Raw genomic sequence first — 21,587 nt, forward strand, 5'->3', positions numbered from 1 at the left:
TAATTATAATACTTGAAAATTAGCAAAATCAAAAGAGTAAAAGAAAGGATAGAAATGTTGAGCTATCACTGACGTGAGTCTGCAGAAATGCCAAAATCACTTTGTCACACTTGGCCCAGAGCTCATATTGGCAAGTGTAACACAAACCCCATACACCCACAGCAAGTTGCCTCAGTTCTCCAACACATACAGGGGCATGAAGTTAAACATTTATCCTGCCTCAGAAAAGTTCTGTTAACTTGAAACTATTTGCTCTCTACTGACTAGAGAAGCATTCAAATAAATTCATATAGTTACATCACTGTCTGCTCAATAGATCAGTTCATTTTAGTTTCCTTGCTTAACTTATTGTAGAATTCCCGTTAGAGCTGACATTGACAGTGGCCTCTTGCATGCCACTTAGTAAATAAGTTACTAAGTTAAATAAAAATAAAATATCAATGAAAAATAAAAATGAAATACAATCTACAATTTTTTTTTTTTTTTGAGACAGAGTCTTGCTCTGTCTCCCAGGCTGGAGTGCAGTGGCATGATCTCAGCTCCCTGAGTAGCTGGAATTACAGGTACCCGCCACCACGCCTGGCTAATATTTTGTATTTTTAGTAGAAACGAGGGTTCACCGTGTTAGCCAGGATAGTCTCCATCTCCTGACCTTGTTATCCGCCTGCCTTGGCCTCCTAAAGCGCTGGGGTTACAGGTGTGACCCACTGCACCCGGCCTACAATCTTTATTTTATGAAAAATTTTAAAGATGCTATATAGTTCTTTCACTGTCGTCACTGAAATGTTTAAAATAATTTTAGGAAACAATTAGCCAATCCTTAAAATAATTTCTCAACAGGCAGCAGGTGGTTGGGGAGAAAAAAAGGTTTAAAAAAAAAGTGTAATTTTCTGGAAAACTGAGGCTAACCCTCTGAAGAATATAAAACCAGAAACACATACTTATCTTTTTTCCCCTCCTCATGGGACTAGAGAGAGAATCATCTCACAGAGAGGCTCTCAGATGTTTGGCCACTGAATGGCCCTAATGGCTGGACAACATGGTTGTATCTCCTCCCTCTCCTGTGAATGCCACATGCACTGCTTACTGCCTCAGCCTCATTTTTACACACAGTTACATGAGAAATGCCCAGCTGGCAACCAAGTACCTCAATTACAAGGAATTCTCATTCTCTCTCACGTTTGCTCCTGTGCTCCAACTCTTTTCTAAACTACCCAATGCTGAGATTTTCTACAGAGTCACAAAATAATGCCCCACCTATTTTGAGTGCCATGAGGAACTTGTTCTATTGACAACATGCCATCGGGCCAGGAACCCAGTTGGTTAGATGCTGCTGCTTGGCCATAGGGATTAGCCCCCATTCCCATGGGGAGTTCACCAGGCCCTGGGGGAGCAAAAAGAAAGCACAAATTATCAAATAAGAGCAAAAATTATCCTGAAACATCTAACTTTCTTTCTTCATGAAGGGAGGAGGGGGGACACTTACTCATTTGAAGCATCTGTTGCTGTTGCTGCGGCTGCAATACTGGTCTTGCACCTGGTATGCTATTAGACCGAAGAGGCAACGTGGGCATAGAGCCACCCACTGCAGGTCTGGGTAAAGAAGTATTATAATCTCCTCCTGGTCTTCCCATGGAGTTTGAATTCATAGGTTCCATTCTGCTGGCCTTTGAGTTTGGTAAGCCCCAGTCTCCTGAGGAAGAAGTCTGAGTCACAGTCACATTTCTGTTTGGTCCACCTAAAACAGGTAGCCATACTTAGGTCTTTTCCATATTATAATGAAATCCTTCTTATACCATATGAGTACAGCCATTATACACAACATCAGCCTTGACAAAACAGTACTTTGTCATGGTAAGAAAAGGGCTGGCCAACTGTGGAGACATAGGCCACTATTCTCATGTATTCAATAGGTTGGAAAATGTCATAGACCAAAAGACTCTTTAAGAGTTTACATAACCAAGACATAAAATAAATGAAGGATACTCATGGAAGAAACATACTAACGTTATTCAAAAAGTTATTATTTACTCCCAATTATTCAGATGGCTTAAAGTATTTTAAATATGCTTTTCCCAAAATAAATTAATCATAATTCTAATTAGAAATAACATACCCATACTTGAGCCATAATTTTCCTGACTATCCATCATTCTTGGATTCCCACCCAACATGGGTTGCTTTGGTAACATGGGGAAAGCACTGATATTTTTCACTGGAGGACTTGAGCCAACAGAAACAGGACTATCCAGAGACACTGCTCGGTTATATGGAGGACGAATAGACTGCACAGACTGTGGGCTTTTCAAACCTGTTGAAAACACAATACAAAAATATTTATTGGTGATTTAATACATAATCAAGTACAAAACACAAATATCACCACGCCCCACCCAAGAATATCTTTCTTACAAAAACAAACACTGTCTTCCTTTTACAAAATAAGTACCAGCCCTCACCCAACCACTACTGCCCTCCCCCCACCACCAAAAAAAGGTCTCATATTCCAAATAAATTAGAAACAACAATTCTCCAGGTCAGCTGAAGTACTGAGAACTCTTCTGTAGCCTGATATGGTCACTGATATTCTGCTTCACTTAATATTAAAAAATTCACAAATGTTCCAGGCTCCTAAAGGTTCTTGCATATTTGTACTTAAGTATACTGTTTATAATTTTACAATCAACTTAACCAGATAAGTTGCCTTCTGATCAAAAAGAAATAAAATGTAAAATTCCCTTCTAACCTTCTTTTTTTCCCCCCACTCTAACTGATCTATCCATTCTACTTTAGGAAATAATGCTACGGAAAATGAATAATGACCATTCTGAATGATTGTGAGTGCCGCCTTTTCAATTGATACACACGATATATCTTTCTTTGTTTGTGACAGAGTATCACTCTGTCGCTCAGGCTGGAGTGCAGTGGTAAGATCTTGGCTCACTGCAACCTCCGCCTCCCAGGTTGAAGCGATTCTCATACCTTAGCCTCCCAAGTAGCTGGGACCACAGGTGTGAGCCACCACGCCCGACCTACCTTTGTTAAATAGATGAAGTAAACACACAGCAACAGGAGAGGGGCTAGATAAGAACCAGCAAACACCAAAGAAGAAAACTATCTTAATTAAGTGACAAGATTCTGTTAAAACACCAAGGGACAAGTTTTAATCTAGAGTTTGAGTTGCTTTTTAATCCAATTCTCTATGGCTAAGAAAAATATATGCCCTAGTACCTACACTACTCACCTGGAATAATCAAAGATGAACATTTTTCTGTAAGTGCCATGATTACTGGCATATTAGTTAGAAGTGGGAAATTTATTTTAAAGTAATTTTAAAAAAACAGGAAAATGTCCAAAAAGCTTTCTAAAGTACATACAATATAAATTAGTACAGAAAACAGAGGCAGAATACATGTTCTGAAGTTATAAGTGCTATTTATAACCTGGTCTTAGTGTAAGAGTGTTTACAGATACGCAGAAAAGTTTCAAAGGTGGCAAAAACAAAACCTAGTTCATTCTTACCCACAGAATTAGTTCCTTGAAACACCTGTTGCTTAGTCCCCAGATGACTACCATTTGAGGATATGGAATTATTGTAAAAGTCAGAACTAGTCAGATCACCAAGAATAGCATCTAGATTATCCAAGTCTCCAGATCCCTGAAAATAAAGTTTTAAAAATTAACCTGTGTACATTACTAGACACACAGGTATAAACATACCCATCAGAAAAAACGATATATGAAATAGAAGCAAGTAAAATACAAAAATTACCTACAATGATAATGCCCACCTTAAAGGCCAGTTTATTATGACCCCCATCTCTAATCTTCCTCCTGTGAGATTAAATCACTCTATTTGGTCCTTTCAAAGGGGCATTTTTTAAATTTACACAAGACATTTAATTCTCAAACTGTAGAATATTTTGCAGGTAACATTAGTCACTAGCAATGCATTGATAATTAGCTAACAGATATCTGCATCTACATATACCTTCTGAAAATAAGTGTGATTAATAATAAAAGGGGCAAGCTGAGATGTTCATAGGCATGCTCTAACAAGGACTTCGGTCAATGAATTTGGTGAACACTAGGTTAAGCCCACATTCTAACTTTAAGCCTTTCATTTGCTCAAGTGCATATTAATATATCCTGTAAGTTTGGGAAATGCTTATACAGAATGTCATCTTGTACATGAAACTTGATTTTACCTTAAAATCAAAATTATGCTGCTTAATACAAGTTTTTTTTTTTTTTTTCCTGATTACTTCTATCATTCTCTTAATGACCCAATCTGCCCATTCCAGCAATAAACACCTCCATGACAAAATTTCATAGTGGCTACTAAAGAGTTATATTCGCATCTTAAAACATACACATCTGTTATTTCTAAATTACATCATAATTTTACTGACACCCAAAATAATTATAAAGAAATGGCAGCTAAAGATTTAACTTTCTTTAAATAAACCTAAAATCGAAGAATTTGTATATTACATTAAATTTCTAACAGAAAAATGATGAAATATGAGCTGAAATATACAGAAAACAAATTACCTCTTCACTTGTCTCTGTCTTAATTTTGGGGTCTTTCTCTTGACTTGAGCTAGGAATGGTGGAGCTGGTGCACTGACTTATTTTATTATCCACTCCTTCCACTTGGGGCTGTAGTTCTTTAGAGAGTGCATCACTAGGATCATCCCTGTCCAGCAGGTATCTAAGAAGTGCATTATTCTCCTTCTTCTTAGGACTTAGCTGCTCCTGCTTGACAACATTTCCGTCCCCACAAGAAGTTATACTGCTAGTGTCTTTCCCAGTGGCTTCTGCAGTAATCTTGGCTACTTCAGCTGGTGAATTCCCATTCTGCAGCAACTTGTGCAAAATCCGGTGCTTCTCTTGTAACAGTGACCCATGCATATTGGATGTAGAGGATACTCCTCCAGATGTAGAGGAGGAGACTCCAGAGGGGCTGGTGACACTAACAGAAGATTCTTTACAACTTGAATCTAGCGGGGAGTTGGTCAAGGAGGAATGACCCCGGTCATCAGAAGAACAGGTAAGTAACTGCAGTAATTTTTTGTGACCTTTGCTTTCCAAAGGACCCCTTTGATTCTCTGACCCCTCAACACTGCTCTCCTTACTTTCTTTGTCACTGAGGTGATCTCTGCTATTTGACTGACACATTGAACTCTCCACTGGATTTTGGTCGCAATAAAAGCCCAGCGGACTCTTGGAATCCTGACTGCTTACTTTACTTGGTTGGGTTATATTCATATTGGGAGAGTTATCCAATTTGGGGCCTGGTGATGACAGAGTAGATAAAAGAGAAGTCCCTACACCCTCACTGATGGCTTGCAGGGCACTGAGAGAGCTGCTGGAAAAGCTGTGGTTCCCACTATTGCCAGAAGATCCCATGGGAGAGTGCACACCTGAATTTGAAAAAAATTTAGGAAAATAATTAGACTACCAGTCACTGTAACAAAATACAACTTAATTACTCAAAGTTTATATTATAAAAGAGATTAACTTTATAAGAATTACAGTAGTATGGAAAGAAGAATTACTTAAAAAGAAAAAAAAAACAAAGGAAATGTCAACATAAATACCTGCAACAGGAGAAAACTGATGTGAGGCTATCTTTGGACTCCCACGATTACGAGGAGAAATCATGATATTCTGCTGGTTTGGGGCAAGACCAGGACTTCCATGTGGGGGGCTACTCATGCTGAGCCCATAGTTGTTGTTCTGGTAGGAAGATGGTGATTGCATGCCTGGCCCAGGGGTCAATGAGGCTATGTTACTGGAACCCCCATACCTAGCTCCACTCATCTGCCCTGTGGTGCTAGGGTCTGCCAAGCCATAGGCCCTGCTGCTCGGCATCTGTAAGCCTTGGTTTGGCGACATACTCATGCTGCCTACTGAACTGTTGCATCCAGCCATAGGTGGTCTAATCCCTTGTCCAACAGGATTTGGGTTTGGTCTATATCCATTCTGTTCTCTGCAAAACAAACATCAAACTTTTACTAAAAAATAAGCATGCATAAAAGCCTTTCATCAGATTTAAAATAAAATAAAATTTTTAAACACCGGCCAGCTACAGTGGCTCACACCTATATTCCCAGCATTTTGGGAAGTTGAGGCAGGAGGATCACTTGAGCTCAGGAGTTTGAAACCAGCCTGGGCAACACAGCAAGATCATGTCTCTACTAAAAATTTAAAAATTGGCCAGGCATAGTGACACACATCTGTAGTCCTAGCTACTCAAGAGGCTGTAGTGGGAGGATCGCCTGAGCCCAGGAGTTCGAGGTTGCAGTGAGCTGTGATGGCACTACTGCACTCCAGCCTGGGCGACAGATCAAGACCCTGTCTCTGTTTAATAAAAAAAAAAAAAAAGAAGAAGAAGAAAGAAAGGAAGGCAGGGAGAGGGAATTTAAAAAATGGGATGAATTAACTACCCAAGAACTTAACTTTTTAGGCAACATTCCAATACCTAGTGACAATTCCAGTCTACGTATCGATTATTTACCTAATAACATATTTTTCAGTAAGCCACAGAATCTGTATGACTAAGACCACTGTAGTATTATGAAAGACCAACAGCTATGTTAACTGGAGTTTCAGGTGGGCTTTATTAGAGTTGCCACATTATCTAGGGCTTCACCTGGAGGTACCTGCAAATTATTCAAGATAATTAATGGGTGAATATCCTCCCCTTCAGGCATTTCTTTTTTGCCACTACCAACACTGACAGTAACTACCTTTATTCCTAAAATGTAGCCTCAAATTTTAAATGCAGTCCCCAAAGCAAAACACATCATCAGAAATGAATGGCAAGACATGTAATCAGATTTTATATGCTCTTTTATCCACCCATTAGCCTTCCCATCCCCTAGCTTTCCTGTAAAGTATTTAATAAATAATCACTTTCACATAAAAATACAACCTTAAACAAATCATAATCCAGGAATCTAAACTCATTTCATCAAACCCAATAACCTTCCTAAGTTTTGTCTCATTTTGTCCCTTCCTTTTTTACTTTAATAATAAAGCATTTTGAGAACACTGCTGCATTTCATATTACAATACACAGTAATCTATCATTACCTCTGAAGAAAGTGGGTTGAGACAAAGCCATGTCGATCATTTGTTACAGGATTTCGGAAGAGTTTGCTTTTTGTCTGTGCAGTCACTATAGTTCCATCAGCCAACGAGAATCGATATACTGGGGTTTCTGCATGGCCATTAAGATAAGCTGTTGGGGAAAATATCCCATCACTGGTAACTACAGTCAGCAAAACAAATATATATAGGAGGGGATAGGGAGGAAATATACTTCAAGTACAACATTTCTAAAAATCCAAGGAAAGACTGGATCTGCACCAAAATTATCAACAGGGTGAAATAAGAACACTCAGGAATCATTTTTCTACCCCTCACCAACAAAACAGCAGCAACTACAGCCATGTGTATACCAAACATAATGACAAACAAGATCAAGAATCAACCCCAAAACCAGGTATGGTGGTGTGCACCTGCAGTCTCGGCTACTCAGAAGCTGAGGCAGAAGGATCACTTAAACCCAGCAGTTTGAGTCCAGCCTGGGCAAGATAGCAAGGCCCTGTCTCTAAAGAATAAAATGATAAAAAAGAACCCCAAATTCTTTACCTTCTTGATAGTGACGTTTCTGGGACCATGACTGCCCATCATTTAGACTAAAAAATCTCTGAATACACCTTCGGATTATATCTTCAAAGCCAGGCCTCATGGAGGATCTTAGTGAATTTGTATCTATATTGACAACCTTTCCTATTAAACAGAAAAAGGAAAAAAAGAGTTATATCCAGCCCACAAGTATTTACCGGCTGCCTACACATGGCTTAGCACTGGAGAATAAAATAAAAGATATTAAATCTTTGCTCCACCTTCTCTGATCCAAATTTCTACTACATCCAGAGCTTTTCTCCTTAAGACATAGCACCACAGGATTCTCCCTACAAGTTCTGCTAAGGAGTATAATAATACATTTGGCCTTTGTCAGATTTCTAGCACAGAGCTCCTATCTAAAATCCTCAGAATTTCCTGAGTAATAAAAGTATTTTCAAGTTATTCATAAAGAGCCCCTTCGGAACACACCTCAATTTATGCTAATGAGGTGACTTAGGTTGGGGTCTCTAGATCACCTCGGGATGGAGCTGGTATCAGAAAAACCAAGTAATTAAAGGATTGAAACTTTCTGTTAGTAGTTCCACCTACTAACCTCCAGGAATGGGGGATGAGGGAGGAAGGAGAGCCTGGTGATTAAATTCTATAAAAAAAACTCTTGGCCGAGCACGGTGCCGCACACCTGTAATCCCAGCACTTTGGGAGGCCAAGGCAGGTGGATCACGAGGTCAAAATATTGAGACCATCCTGGCCAACATGGTGAAACCCCGTCTCTATTAAAAATACAAAAATTAGCTGGCCGTGGTGGTGCGTGCCTGTAGTCCCAGCTACTAGGGAGGGTGAGGCAGAAGAATCGCTTGAACCTGGGAGGCGGAGGTTGCAGTGAGCCGAGATCACGCCACTGCACTCCAGCCTGGTGACAGAATGAGACTCTGTCTCAAAAAAAAAAAAAAAAATTCTTGGGCCAGGAACAGTGGCTCACGTCTGTAATCCCAGCACTTTGGGAGGCCGAGGCAGGCAGATCACAAGGTCAAGAGTTCGAGACCAGCCTGGTCAAGATGGTAAAACCCCGTCTTTACTAAGAATACAAAACTTAGCTGGGCGTGGTGGTACGTGCCTGTAATCCCAGCTACTTGGGAGGCTGAGGCAGGAGAATGGCTTGAACCCGGGAGGCAGAGGTTACAGTGAGCCAAGAAAGTGCCACTGTACTCTAGCCTAGGTGACAGAGCAAGACTCCATCTCCAATTTAAAAAAAAAAAAACAAAAAAAAAACTCTTGAACAAGAGATTTGATGAGCTTCCAAATGATGAACACATTAAGGTGCTGGGAAGGCTATAAGCCCAGAAAGGGCACGGAACCTCCAAACCTCATCCCCACCCCCTAATACCTTGTCCTATATATTTCTCTCATTGAGCTATTCCTGAGTTGTATCCTTCATAAGAAACCAGTAAACCTGAGTAAAGCATTTCTGGATTTCTTGAGCCATTCTAGCAAATCATCAAACCTAAGGAGAGGATCAGAGGCCCAATTTATAGCCAGTCAGTCAGAAGTACGGAAGGCCAGGACTTGCAACTGGCATCTGAAGTGAAGTACAGGCAGTCTTGTGGGACTGAACCCTTAAACTTATAAGATCTAATGCTAAACCCAGGTAGAAATTATCCAAACTAAAACTGTAGGGCACCCAGCTTATGTCAGACAGAGCACTGGTTTGGTGGAGAAAAAAATACATCTGGGGTCAGAAGTGATGTGGGAGTATAGAAAAACAGTGCTTTCCCAAATGCTGTACAGAATTTATGAGTATATCACACAAACTCCTTTTACTTTCTGAATGTAGTGACTATAACATGTCCAGATAACCTTAAGTTCATTTTCGTGTAAAGGAAAAAAATAACACCTATGAGGACAGTTGTTTGTCCAAACAGATTCTGTCCCTACAACTATGAAGCAAGAGAAAACACCTGCTTAAAGAGCCAGCAGGGACAATTCTTTGCATCTGAGAGATGATCGCATTTTTGTACACTTAATACCTAAACTTGGAGGGTTAACCAAATACTCATTTCTACAATGCTGGAAGCTTCTGACAACTTTTGCTTAATATCAAATACAGTGAAGACACCAAATATACATACTCAAAAATACCATGGAATTAAAGAAGGTTTCATGACAACAGATGGTCCTTAAAAAATGTCTAGGCCTTTTCACTCTAAGCAGCACTAGGGTGGCTGGCAAAAGCAAGTGCCTTACAAAAAGTCGCAGAAAGGGAGCAAAGAAGAAAGTGGTTAATCCATTTTCTAAAAAAGACTGGTATGATGTGAAAGCACTAGCTATGTTTAATTGGTAACAAACTAGTCAAAAGGGCTCAAGGAACCAACACTGCATCTGATGGCCTAAAGAACTGTGTTTTTGAAATGAACCTTGCTGATCTGCAGAATGACGAAAGTGTCCTTAGAAAATTCAGACTAATTACTGAGGATATACAGGTCAAAAACTATGTGACCAGCTTCCATGGCTGGTCTTGGATCAGCTTCTAGGCCTTTTCTGTATCTTTGAATGCAGACAGAATGATCCAAGCCATAATAACTGGTCACACAGTTTTTGACCTGGACATCCTCAGTAATCTTTTCTGTGACAAAATATGCTCCATGGTTAAACATGGCAGACTTCATATGAAACTCCTGCTGATGTCAAGATTGCCAATAGTTATCTGTTTTGTCTGTTTTGTGTAGGTTTTACAAAGAAATGCAATAATCAGATCTAGGCAATCTCTTATGCTCAGCACCAACAGATATGCCAAATCCCAGTGATGATGGAAGTCGTGACCCAAGAGGTACAGACAAATAGCTTGAAAGAAGTGGGCAATAAACTGATTCCACACAAATCAGGAAAGACATAGAAAACGCTTGCCCAGGCCAGGCGCGGTGACTCACGTCTGTAATCCCAATACTTTGGGAGGCCGAGGTGGGCGGATCACGATGTCAGGAGTTCGAGACCATCCTGGCTAACATGGTGAAATCCCATCTCTACTAAAAATATAAAAAATTAGCCAAGTGTGGTGGCACGTACCTGTAGTCCCAACTACTCGGTAGGCTGAGGCAGGAGAAAAGTTTGAACCCGGGAGGCAGAGGTTGCAGTGAGCCAAGATCGCACCACTGCACTCCAGCCTGGGCAACAAAGAAAGACTCCATCTCAAAAAAAAAAAAAGGCTTGCCCATGTATTTATCCTTTCTATGACATCTTCATTAGAAAGGTAAAAATACGGAAGAAAACCAAGTTTGGTTTGGGAAAACTTATGGGGCTTCATAGTGAAAAGTAATTCTGCAAAAACTACTGGATATTTAAAAGGCACTAATATTGATAAACCACCAGTCCAATAATCAGTTTAAAATTCAGAATTTTAATGGTGACCAAAAATCTTATTAGTAGCAGGGGGAGAGCAGGGAAAAGGGACAAATGCATTCCAGGAAAGAGTAAATACCTGTACACTTGTGCCCAAAATAGAGAAGATTTGTCCTCAACCACCTCCCCTGAGTTTAGCCCTGGGCCACATGACAAATACAAAATAGATGTTCATAAAAAGTTTATTATATGAAACACATCAGGGACAGAAGATAAAATATATCCAGAGGTCAAAACATGTATTGTGTTGAGTGCAGTAAGCCTCCTATAATATAAGAGATACCCGTGGAAGGCATTAACTGTAACTACGGTAAGTAGGATCTCAGTTTTAAATGATGTTAATCACACAAAGCATTTGATCTTTCTTGCTTGGTAATATTTTTCTTCATCATGTCCTGTTTTCTTTCATGCTTGGTAATTTCTAAGTTTTGTAATAAACATGTATTGCTTTTATATACTAATGAGATAATTTTCAAAGATGCTAAACTGCTTACAGATGTTTTATTAAGTATTTTCAGTAACAAATGTAAAACATGGCTATTCAAGTAGAAAATTAACACTGCCAAACCATAAGACGTGCAGAGAAAGACCCACTCTAAAAACATAAAATAATATATAAAAATTGCTGTCACTATGTTTATCTGAGGTGAGTTAATACAGAGAAAATGTTCAAATATAAAGTAATATACGGCCGGGCATGGTGGCTCATGCTGTAATCCCAGCACTTTGGGAGGCCGAGGCAGGCGGATTACCTGAGGTCAGGAGTTCGAGACCAGCCTGACCAACATGGTGAAACCCTGTCTCTACTAAAAATAGAAAAAATTAGCCGGGCATGGTGACAGGCACCTGTAATTTCACCTGCTCGGGAGACTGAGGCAGGAGAATCGCTTGAACCCAGGAGGCAGAGGTTGCAGTGAGCCGAGATCATACCACTGCACTCCAGCCTGGGCATGACAAAGCAAGACTCTGTCTCAAAAAAAAAAAAAAAAAAAAGTAATATCCATCAGCGTAAACAGATTGTACTTTGAATTGTCAAAATAATTCTTTGCTACTTCTTTTTAATTGTGAAAATTAATCTCAAAAAGCCTGAAGATAAGTTACTGAGTATGGCATAAAATGGCTGAATGACTGCAAAAACAGCAATATTTCTTTACAAATATTCTGTATTATGTATATTATATATGCATATTACAAACATACACATACATACGTAATAGCGATAGCTATGTTTTATGTTTATGTATACCTACTCCAGTTTTATATCACTTGGTAAAGGTCCACATTATAAAATTAGTGTTACACAAAGCAAAGAATACAGGCTAAGTCAGGCAGACAGAGCTATAAATTTTCTTATTAGCCATGGTCTTGGACAATAACCCAATCTCTGTTACCAAGCCTCTGTTTCTTTATCTCTGAGACGGGGCATATATGACAAACCCTTGGCATCCTCATTTACACTTAGGTGACCATAAGAGTAACCCCAAAGGTAAATAAAAATAATATTGCCACAGTGCTTAATTTCATTAATGCATCTTACCAATCACAATGTCTTTAATTTTTTATTTCTATGATTAAAAAAGGCAGACCAAGACTGAAACTCAGGTTGACGTCAAGAATGACTCCCAGCCAGGCACAGTGGCTCACAACTGTAATCCCAGCACTTTGGGAGCAGAGGCAGGCGAATCACTTGAGGTCAAGAGTTCGAGACCAGTCTGGACAACATGGTGAAACCCCATCCCTACTAAAAATACTAAAATTAGCCGGGCATGGTGGCACGTGCCTGTAGTCCCAATTGTTTGGGAGGCTGTGGCAGGAAAATTACTTGAACCCAAGAAGTAGAGGTTGCAGTGAAGCAAGATCACACCACTGCACTCCAGCCTGGGTGACAGAGCAAGACTCCATCTCAAAAAAAAAAACAAACAAACAAACAAACAAAAAAAAAAACTACTCCCAGTAATTCTCATTAAATTACCTGTAATTTTTTTTAAACATGTTTCTTTATGACAAATAGGCTTGAAGTTAGAGTAAAGAAACACTAAATTCTGACGCAAAATGCCATTTGGAGAGAAAACCAGGTGCCCCTAAATTTGTTTTTTTAATTTATTTGGGGGATTTAAAGTGCCAAACATACCCAACTCAAAATGCCAAGAATTTTAGTGAAATTCTTTTAGGGTTGCATAAGAAACATGAAAAATGATACACATAAAGCACTCATTGTAGTAGGTATACATTTTTATGATAGTACAGATTAAAAATAGTAACATTTACAAAAATTTCCAAAATAAAAATGTACGTATACACACATACAAAGAGAGGGAGGGAAAGAGTTTTTACCTGAAAGATCATGTCTGGTAATAAAGCTCTCAGGGTTTGATGGAAATGCTCTTTCACCTGTAGTAATGCGGCGTGCCACACAGATCATACAAGATTGCAAATCTATAATAAAAAATTCACCCTGATAAGGATTATGCTTAACTTTTGGATATGTATGTTCAATAGGCAAGCAAGGACATGGAATTCAGTAAGAAGAGTTATAACAGAAGTTTCAAAACTCCAAGTATGGCTACTATTTGTTTCATGAACATCACAAACATATGATAGCTCTTACCTTCCCCTTCCTCCATCATAGCTCGTGGCTGAGACAGGGCAAAGCACTGCATTGTTTCATATCTCTGGCGCATTTCAGGACTGGCGTTTATGTCTTCCAGAATATCATGTGGTGTTTTCATCAACATACGGCAATTAAATGTATGGCTTTTTTGTCTCTGGGTCTCATTTGTCCAGGAAACTCCATTAACTTTGGAAAACAAATTGAAATGACATTTTAAAAAGCTTGTAACTCATTCTATGACCATTATCAAGAATTCAAGCTGCATTTTCTCATTATGCATGTTTTCCATAGTTATATCTATACTAACATTTCAGGCTGGCAATATACAAAACATATGAATAATTTCAACTTTAACAGAAATATCACTGCATATTTTGTAACTATATGCCTCTTAAAATGTATACCAAATTTTTAATTCACTGACACCATATGTCAAAATTTTGCTATTAAATCACATGCCTTTCTACCCTCATTTGATGGCTTGACTTCCTAAAAGATACATTCAATTTTCTAAGAAATGGTCAAGGAAAAAAATTTAACCTATTTAGAAAATACACATTAAAAGCCTACCTGTAGATTTTGGTAAATTTTTAAGAAAATCTTTTCTGTCTTCTTCATGTAAGATATTGTAAACACTTGTGTTAACCAGGTCCTCTTGCTTATATTGTAGGTATTGTGTGACATTTTCTGACACAAATACAATGTTTCCGTCTCGATTCACCACAAATAGGAAACCATCCAATGCCTAAAATAGGATATGTTAATACAGGCTGTTATTGACTGAATTGTATCCTCCTCCCTCTAATTCTTAAATTGAAACTCCAACCATCAACGTAACTGTATTTGGAAACAAGACCTTCAAGGAGGTAATTAAAGATAAATGAGGTCATATGGGTGGGGACCCTAATCCAATATGACCGGTATCCTATAAGGGGAGAGAAAGACACCAGGAATGTGCATGCAGAGAAAAGGCCATGGGAGAACACAGTGACAAGAAATGGAGAATCCAATCCTGCCGACACCTTGATCCTGGACTTCCAGCCTCCAACACTGTAAGAAATAAATTTATTTGGTTTAACCTACCAAGTCTGTGGTATTTTGTTACGGTAGTATCAGCAAACAGCAGCCATAGTAATAAGGAAAATGTGTAAAAACTACTGCTGACTTAATTGCTGCAAACAACTATAAGCCACCATTACTACTAACATTAGCACCATTATTACAGGCCTTATTGGGGGGAAAAAAAAGAAGAATTGGGGGTGGCGGAGTGTGTAGATAAATATGTTCAGCATGAAATCTGAATTAATGTCTAACCTAATTTTTAAAGAATTATATCTTCAAAGGAGCTTTTAAAAGTGAGAAAAGCATCCTTAGCTCTTCCCATTTTTTCCATTTGATGCCAAGTCAAGCTACAGAAACTGCTATAGCATTCCTTAATGAGAATTTACAAAGATGAATTTCACAAATGATCAACTAAAAGTAGTTGGAACAAACTACCTGAAACAAAAAGAAGTTGACAAGTTAACTTTATGAAGGGCTTCAGCCCCTAAACAAATACAATGCACATATTTAAGTGTTAACAATTCCTCAAGAATATAAAACCAAAGCGTGCCATGTGATTAATCATGCAAAAATTCACCAAAAATGTCTGAGCTAAAACGTACAGTCATCATCCCCCGGTATCTGTGTAAGATTGGTTCCAAGACCTTCCAAAGACGGCAAAATCCAAGGATGCTCAAGTCCCCGATATAAAATGGTGTATTTGCCTATAGCCTATGCATATATATTCCAATATAATTTAAATCATCTCTAGTTTATAATACCTAATACAATGTAAATGCTATATAAATAGTCATCACACTGAAGTATTTTTTTATTGGTTTTTGAGACTGAGTCTTGCTGTGTCACCCAGGCCAGAGTGCAGTGGCGCAATCTAGGCTCACTGCAAGCTCCACCTCCCAGGTTCACGCCATTCTCCTGCCTCAGCCTCCTGAGTAGTAGCTGGGACTACAGGCACCCACCGCCACGCCCAGCTATTTTTTATATTTTTAGTAGAGATGGGGTTTCACCATGTTAGCCAGGATGGTCTCAATCTCCTGACCTCGTGATCCACCCGCCTTGGCCTCCCAAAGTGCTGGGATTACAGGCGTGAGCCACCGCGCCCAGCCATATTTTTTATTGTTTTAACATTATTTTTATTTCTTCCCCAGCCTCCAAATCTGCAGTGCAAAACCCATGGATATGAAAGGGCCATTTGTACCCAAATATCTCTGTGAAATTACAGGTTACCTTTCCTTTCCTGCTTCTTTATATTTTTATGTTTGTATATGTGTGGTTTCTCAATTTGCAACTATATTTTTACTAGGGGGCCAAGGCTTCCTGAATTATGTATATTGTAAATATAAGAGCATTTTACCATCATATTCAGAATACTGAATTGTTTCAAAGAAAAATGTTTTCTTTTTGTTCTCATTTCCTAACCAAAATTTATTCTTTTTTTATAACTTTATAATAAATCAAACTGCAACACAGCTTACTGGACAGTTAAAATCTTTATACTTGCCTGAAGTAAAAGCGGTCCTAAGGAGTCTTTATCAATAACTCCCTGCCCTGTAGAAGATACATCGGCTTTTTGAACATCATCATCATTGGAAATAGTTTTTCCTGAAAAGACAGAAGGTGGTATAACAAATAACACACTTATCAGTTATAGATTAAATCATCTTGAAATAGTCCCCAGAAGAGACATAAAGATAGACATGCACATGCCCATACATACATACAAAACGTTTCCTCATAAGAGAATGATGCTACAATATTATAACATCAAAACTAAACTTCATAGTTACCCAGGAAGCCAGAAGATACCTAAATTGTTTCACTACTAAATGTACTATCCCACAGCTTCCTGAAAGGGAACTAACAAATGACAGGGAATTGTCTGTTAACCATTTCTAAAGAGCATAGCTGGGCCGGGCGCGGTGGCTCAAGCCTCTAATCCCAGCACTTTGGGAGGCCGAGACGGGCGGATCACGAGGTCAGGAGATCGAGACCATCTTGGCTAACATGGTGAAACCCCGTCTCTACTAAAAAATACAAAAAACTAGCCAGGCGAGGTGGCGGGCGCCTGTAGTCCCAGCTACTCGGGAGGCTGAGGTGGGAGAATGGTGTAAACCCGGGAGGCGGAGCTTGCAGTGAGCTGAGATCCGGCCACTGCACTCCAGCCTGGGCGACAGAGCAAGACTCTGTCTCCAAAAAAAAAAAAAAAAAACCATAGCTGGAGGCCTGGTGCAGTGGCTCACGTCTGTAATCCCAGCACTATGGGAGGCTGAGGCAGGTGGATCACCTGAGGTCAGGAGTTTGAGACCAGCCTGGCCAACATGGCGAAACTCCGTCTCTACTAAAAATACAAAACTTAGCTAGGCGTGGTGGCGGGTGCCTGTAATCCTAGCTACTTGGGAGGCTGAGGCAGGAGAATCTCTTGAACCCAGGAGGTGGAGGTTGTAGTGAGCTGAGATCACACCACTGCACTCTAGCCCGGGTGACAAAGCAAGACACTGTCTCAAAATAAATAAATATATAAATAACAAAAAGCACAGCTGGTGAACACATTTGTCTATTCCCATACTTGTTAGCCTCTACCAGTTGTAGTCTCTACCCAAATAAAGGAGCAAAAAGGCAAATATAGCAACAAGTCCCTTCTAAAACAGGGGTCCCCGACCCCCAGGCCATAGACAAATATCAGTCCATGGCCTGTTAGGAATGGGGCCGCACAGCAGGAGGTCAGCAGTGGGCAAGTGAGCAAAGTTTAATCTGTATTTACAACAGCCCCTCCCCATCGCTCACATTACCACCTGAGTTCCACATCCTGTCAGCTCAGAAGCAGCATTAGATTCTCACAGGTGTGCAAACCCTAATGTGAACTCCGCATGCGAGGGATCTAGGTTGTGTGCTCCTTATGATTCTCTAATGCCTAATGATCTTGTCACCCCCAGATGGACCCGTCTAGCTGCAGGAAAACAAGCTCAGGGCTCCCACTGATTTCTGCATTATGGTGAGTCGTATAATTATTTCATTATATGTTACAATGTAATCATAATAGAAATAAAGTACACCACAAATATAATGCGCTTGAATCATCCTGAAACCATCCCTTCTACCACGTCCATGGAAAAACTGGCTTCCACAAAACCAGTCCCTGGTGCCAAAAAGGTTGGGAACCACTGCTGTTTTAAAAGACATGAGTGTTTTTATTACCTTGTTCTTTTATTTGACGTATCTGTCTTACTGTTTCCTTCAAAATTGCACATTTATCTGGTTTGACATTGAAATTGTCAATATCACTAAGATTGGCAGATATCAGCTCAGCCAATTCTTCAATATATTTACTTTCCTGCTCCCGTCTCCGCTTTTCACCACTGCAGGTAAGACTAAGGGAAAAGGGGTAGAGAGGGAGGAAAGGAGACATAATACATATCACAAAAGAGCTGTTAGCAGAATCAGCCCCTATACAACACTATTACCTTTTTTTTTTTTTTCCTTGAGACGGAGTTTCGCTCTTGTTGCCCAGGCTGGAGTACAATGGTGTGATCTCAGCTCAATGCAACCTCCGCCTCCCGGATTCAGGCGATTCTCCTGCCTCAGCCTCCCTAGTAGCTGGGATTACAGGCATGCGCCACCATACCTGGCTAATTTTTGCATTTTTAGTAGAGATGAGGTTTCACCATGTTGGTCAGGCTGGTCTTGAACTCCTAACCTCAGGTGATCCACCCGCCCTGGCCTCCCAAAGTGCTGGGATTACAGGTGTGAGCCACCACACCCAGCCTATTATTTTCATATGTAAACAAACTAAACTCAGCCAATGTAAACTATCAAAAATGCTGTCTTGGAGAAGCAGTACAACATAATAGAGATTCACGTAAACCTAAATCCAGTTCCATCTTTGTTAGCTAGGTGGCCTTGGGCAGAGTTAGCCTCAGTTACTTCATCTAGAAAATATGAATAAATAATCTTTACTTCTTAGAGATAATAAAACAACTAACAAATAATAACAAAAACACTGGTAGCTACTTACTGATGATGAAGTTTTATTCATCATAGATTGATATTTTTCAACTATCACATTAAACCTCAATTGACACTGACTTTGGCAAATACTTTAAAAGCTATGGAGTAGTGTTGTATAGATTACATTATTTTGTTTCTAATTTTTAAGCTTCTCATTTCACTTGGTAAAAAAAGGATGCAACCTAACAAATGATAAAATATCAACTTATAACCCATTCTTAAAAGACAGCAAAGATTCTTACTTATAATAACTGTCAGGCCTCTGAGCCCAAGCCTGCATGTTTACATCCAGATGGCCTGAAGCAACTGAAGATCCACAAAAGAAGTGAAAATAGCCTTAACTGAGGACATTCCACCATTGTGATTTGTTTATGCCCCACTCTAACTGATCAATGTACTTTGTAATCTCCCCCACCCTTAAGAAGGTTCTTTGTAATCTCCCCACTCTTAAGAAGGTTCTTTGTAATTCTCCCCACCCTTGAGAATGTACTTTGTGATATCCACCCCCTGCCCAGGAAACATTGCTCCTAACTCCACTGCCTACCCCAAAAACCTGTAAGAACTAATGATAATCCCACTACCCTTTTGCTGGCTCTCTTTTCGGACTCAGCCCGCCTGCACGCAGGTGAAATAAACAGCCTTGTTGCTCACGCAAAGCCTGTTTGGTGGTCTCTTCACATGGACACATATGACATAACCTTGGTCATCTATTTGTAACTCCTACCCCGCCTTCCATTCAGAAATTCTTACAGTATCACAAATTGTTAATATTCTACCTTCTATCTGAATCAGCAATAAAAAAAAAAAAACTTCTATTACATCAAAGAGATGTCCATCTCATCAGTAACACTCTATTTACCATGAAGTGAAACCACCAAAAAATCTAACCAGAGAATGTAAATGACCAGAAGTTAAAATGTTATCCTTAAACAAAGGCAGAGGGAGGAGAACAAGTGTGGTAAAGCACCAGGAAATAAGTCACCTACCCTTGTCCTGGAGCATCACATGGCAATTTGCGTTTTCGTGAATCAGTGGCCAGTGGATCCAAGTTTTCTCCTAATCCACTCATCTTGAATATACATCAGCAACTAAGACAGAATAATTAGAAATAAGATAAGCACATTAAAAAATATACGTGACTCTATGAAGGTGTTGTATGACTGAATGCATCTTGTAATTCAGAACTACTTTCTTTAAACAGATAATTCCCAATATTCTTTTTCATAAATGCCTATACTGAAAACAACCTCAGATTTCACATTCTAATATAACTATGCAGAATGTATGTACAACTCCAAGTCAGAAATGTTCCTCAAGTCCTACTAAAAATGTGTCTCTTGCAGGGAATGGTGGCTCATGCCTGTAGTCCCAGCACTTTGGGAGGTCGAGGCAGGTGGATCACCTGACGTCAGGAGTTTGAGACCAGCCTGACCAACATGGTGAAACCCCATCTCTACTAAAAATAAAAAATTAGCTGGCCGTGGTGGCGGGCGCCTGTAATCCTAGTTATTTGGGAGGCTGAGGCAGGAGAATCACTAGAACCAGGAGGTGGAGGTTGCAGTAAGCCGAGATGGCACCACTGCACTCCAGCCTGGGTGACAAGAGCTAGACTCAAAAAAAAAAAAAAAAAAAAAATTGACTGATGGAAAAATAGGATGCTTTGGTTAAAATTTCATTGATGAAGAAGATAAATGTAGAGTACTTCTTGTTGAGAAAGATGAGCAGGTTTTAATACTCAGTAACAATTTAAGACATCTACTAAGCTCTCATTTGCTAAGAATTTTATCTGTACTAAACTCTTGTTTAGAATAAGGCATTCACTGTTGTAAAGAATTACATGTCAACCAACGAACCTCAACGATTCTAAACTATTTTTTACTTATTAAAACGCATCTTGCGTTCCAGCTAAATTCCGAGACATATGTTGGAGGACATAAATTTCCACTAGGTGGCAGAATGCTACCAGGAAGGAAGGCAGATTTATAAAAATGAAAATTTACTCAAGATGCTGATCAAACTTCAAATGTGTAGCTTTAAAAAAAAAACAAAAGCAAAAAAAAAAAACAAAAAAAATTAAAAATTAAAATCACATAATATAAATCAGAAAATCAACATTGTCTTTACAGATGCACTAAATATGTATTAATTACCAAGAAAATTCATTCTATAACTCTGGTTGTAAAACGGAAAGGCTAAAAAGCTGAGATGATTTCAATATTTGCTTTTTTCCCCATGACAAGTTTAAATGGAGGACAGAAAAATACTTAAAATAACCTTTATTAGTAGTGGCTCACTATTATGACTTTAAAGCACAGTCAGATCACACAATCTTGGGGGTATTGTATTTTAAAAAAGACAAAGAAAGTCTGTAAACAGTTCAGATTTTAAAGGAAGCTATAAGAAAATACAACTAAATGCAATATTTGATCCTAGACTGAATCCTGTGCTGGAGGTAAGAAAATGCTATAAAGAATATTATTGGATCAACTGACAAAATTAGAATATGGACAACTGACATAAAAGTATGTTGTCAATATTAAATATACTTAAGTTGATAAATGAACTATGGTTATTTAAGAGACCAATATTCTTAGTATAATATTTGGGGTAAGAGGGTATTACATATGCAAATTATCCTCACATGGTTAAGAAAACTTGCATATATAATGAGTGAGTTGAATAAACCTGGGAACGGGGACAGGCAGGGCATGGATGAGGAAGGGAGTTGACACTAGGTGAATCCTGATGAGGTGATAAACTGAAAAACTCTTCATACTATTTTCTTGCAACCTTGCTTTAGTTTAAAATTTTCCTCAAATAAAAGAGTTTTAAACTTAAAGGTATGTTCAGTTTT

The 21,587-nt window shown here is 39.1% G+C and overlaps 1 protein-coding gene across 4 annotated transcripts in view; it reads right to left on the reverse strand.

The window, feature by feature from the left end:
* The window catches only part of NCOA3 (nuclear receptor coactivator 3), a 161,091-nt gene that overhangs the window by 12,406 nt on the left and 127,098 nt on the right, over positions 1-21,587 (reverse strand). For 3 of the 4 annotated variants that reach the window (XM_025398285.1, XM_025398286.1, XM_025398288.1), the window contains exons 3-16: positions 19,720-19,821; positions 17,924-18,096; positions 16,230-16,330; positions 14,237-14,411; positions 13,664-13,852; positions 13,390-13,491; positions 7,663-7,803; positions 7,102-7,249; positions 5,604-5,995; positions 4,555-5,426; positions 3,523-3,658; positions 2,117-2,311; positions 1,487-1,738; positions 1,258-1,384 (exon numbers count right to left, since the gene is read on the reverse strand). In XM_025398285.1, coding sequence (XP_025254070.1) covers positions 1,258-1,384; positions 1,487-1,738; positions 2,117-2,311; positions 3,523-3,658; positions 4,555-5,426; positions 5,604-5,995; positions 7,102-7,249; positions 7,663-7,803; positions 13,390-13,491; positions 13,664-13,852; positions 14,237-14,411; positions 16,230-16,330; positions 17,924-18,096; positions 19,720-19,802 — 3,086 coding nt within the window. In that variant the 5' untranslated portion in view covers positions 19,803-19,821. Of the gene's footprint in view, positions 1-1,257; positions 1,385-1,486; positions 1,739-2,116; positions 2,312-3,522; positions 3,659-4,554; positions 5,427-5,603; positions 5,996-7,101; positions 7,280-7,662; positions 7,804-13,389; positions 13,492-13,663; positions 13,853-14,236; positions 14,412-16,229; positions 16,331-17,923; positions 18,097-19,719; positions 19,822-21,587 lie in introns of all 4 variants that reach the window. The other variant, XM_025398287.1, reaches the window with a different exon arrangement.

Source organism: Theropithecus gelada, chromosome 10, assembly GCF_003255815.1.
Source record: "Theropithecus gelada isolate Dixy chromosome 10, Tgel_1.0, whole genome shotgun sequence".
Classification (NCBI taxonomy): Eukaryota; Metazoa; Chordata; class Mammalia; order Primates; family Cercopithecidae; genus Theropithecus; species Theropithecus gelada.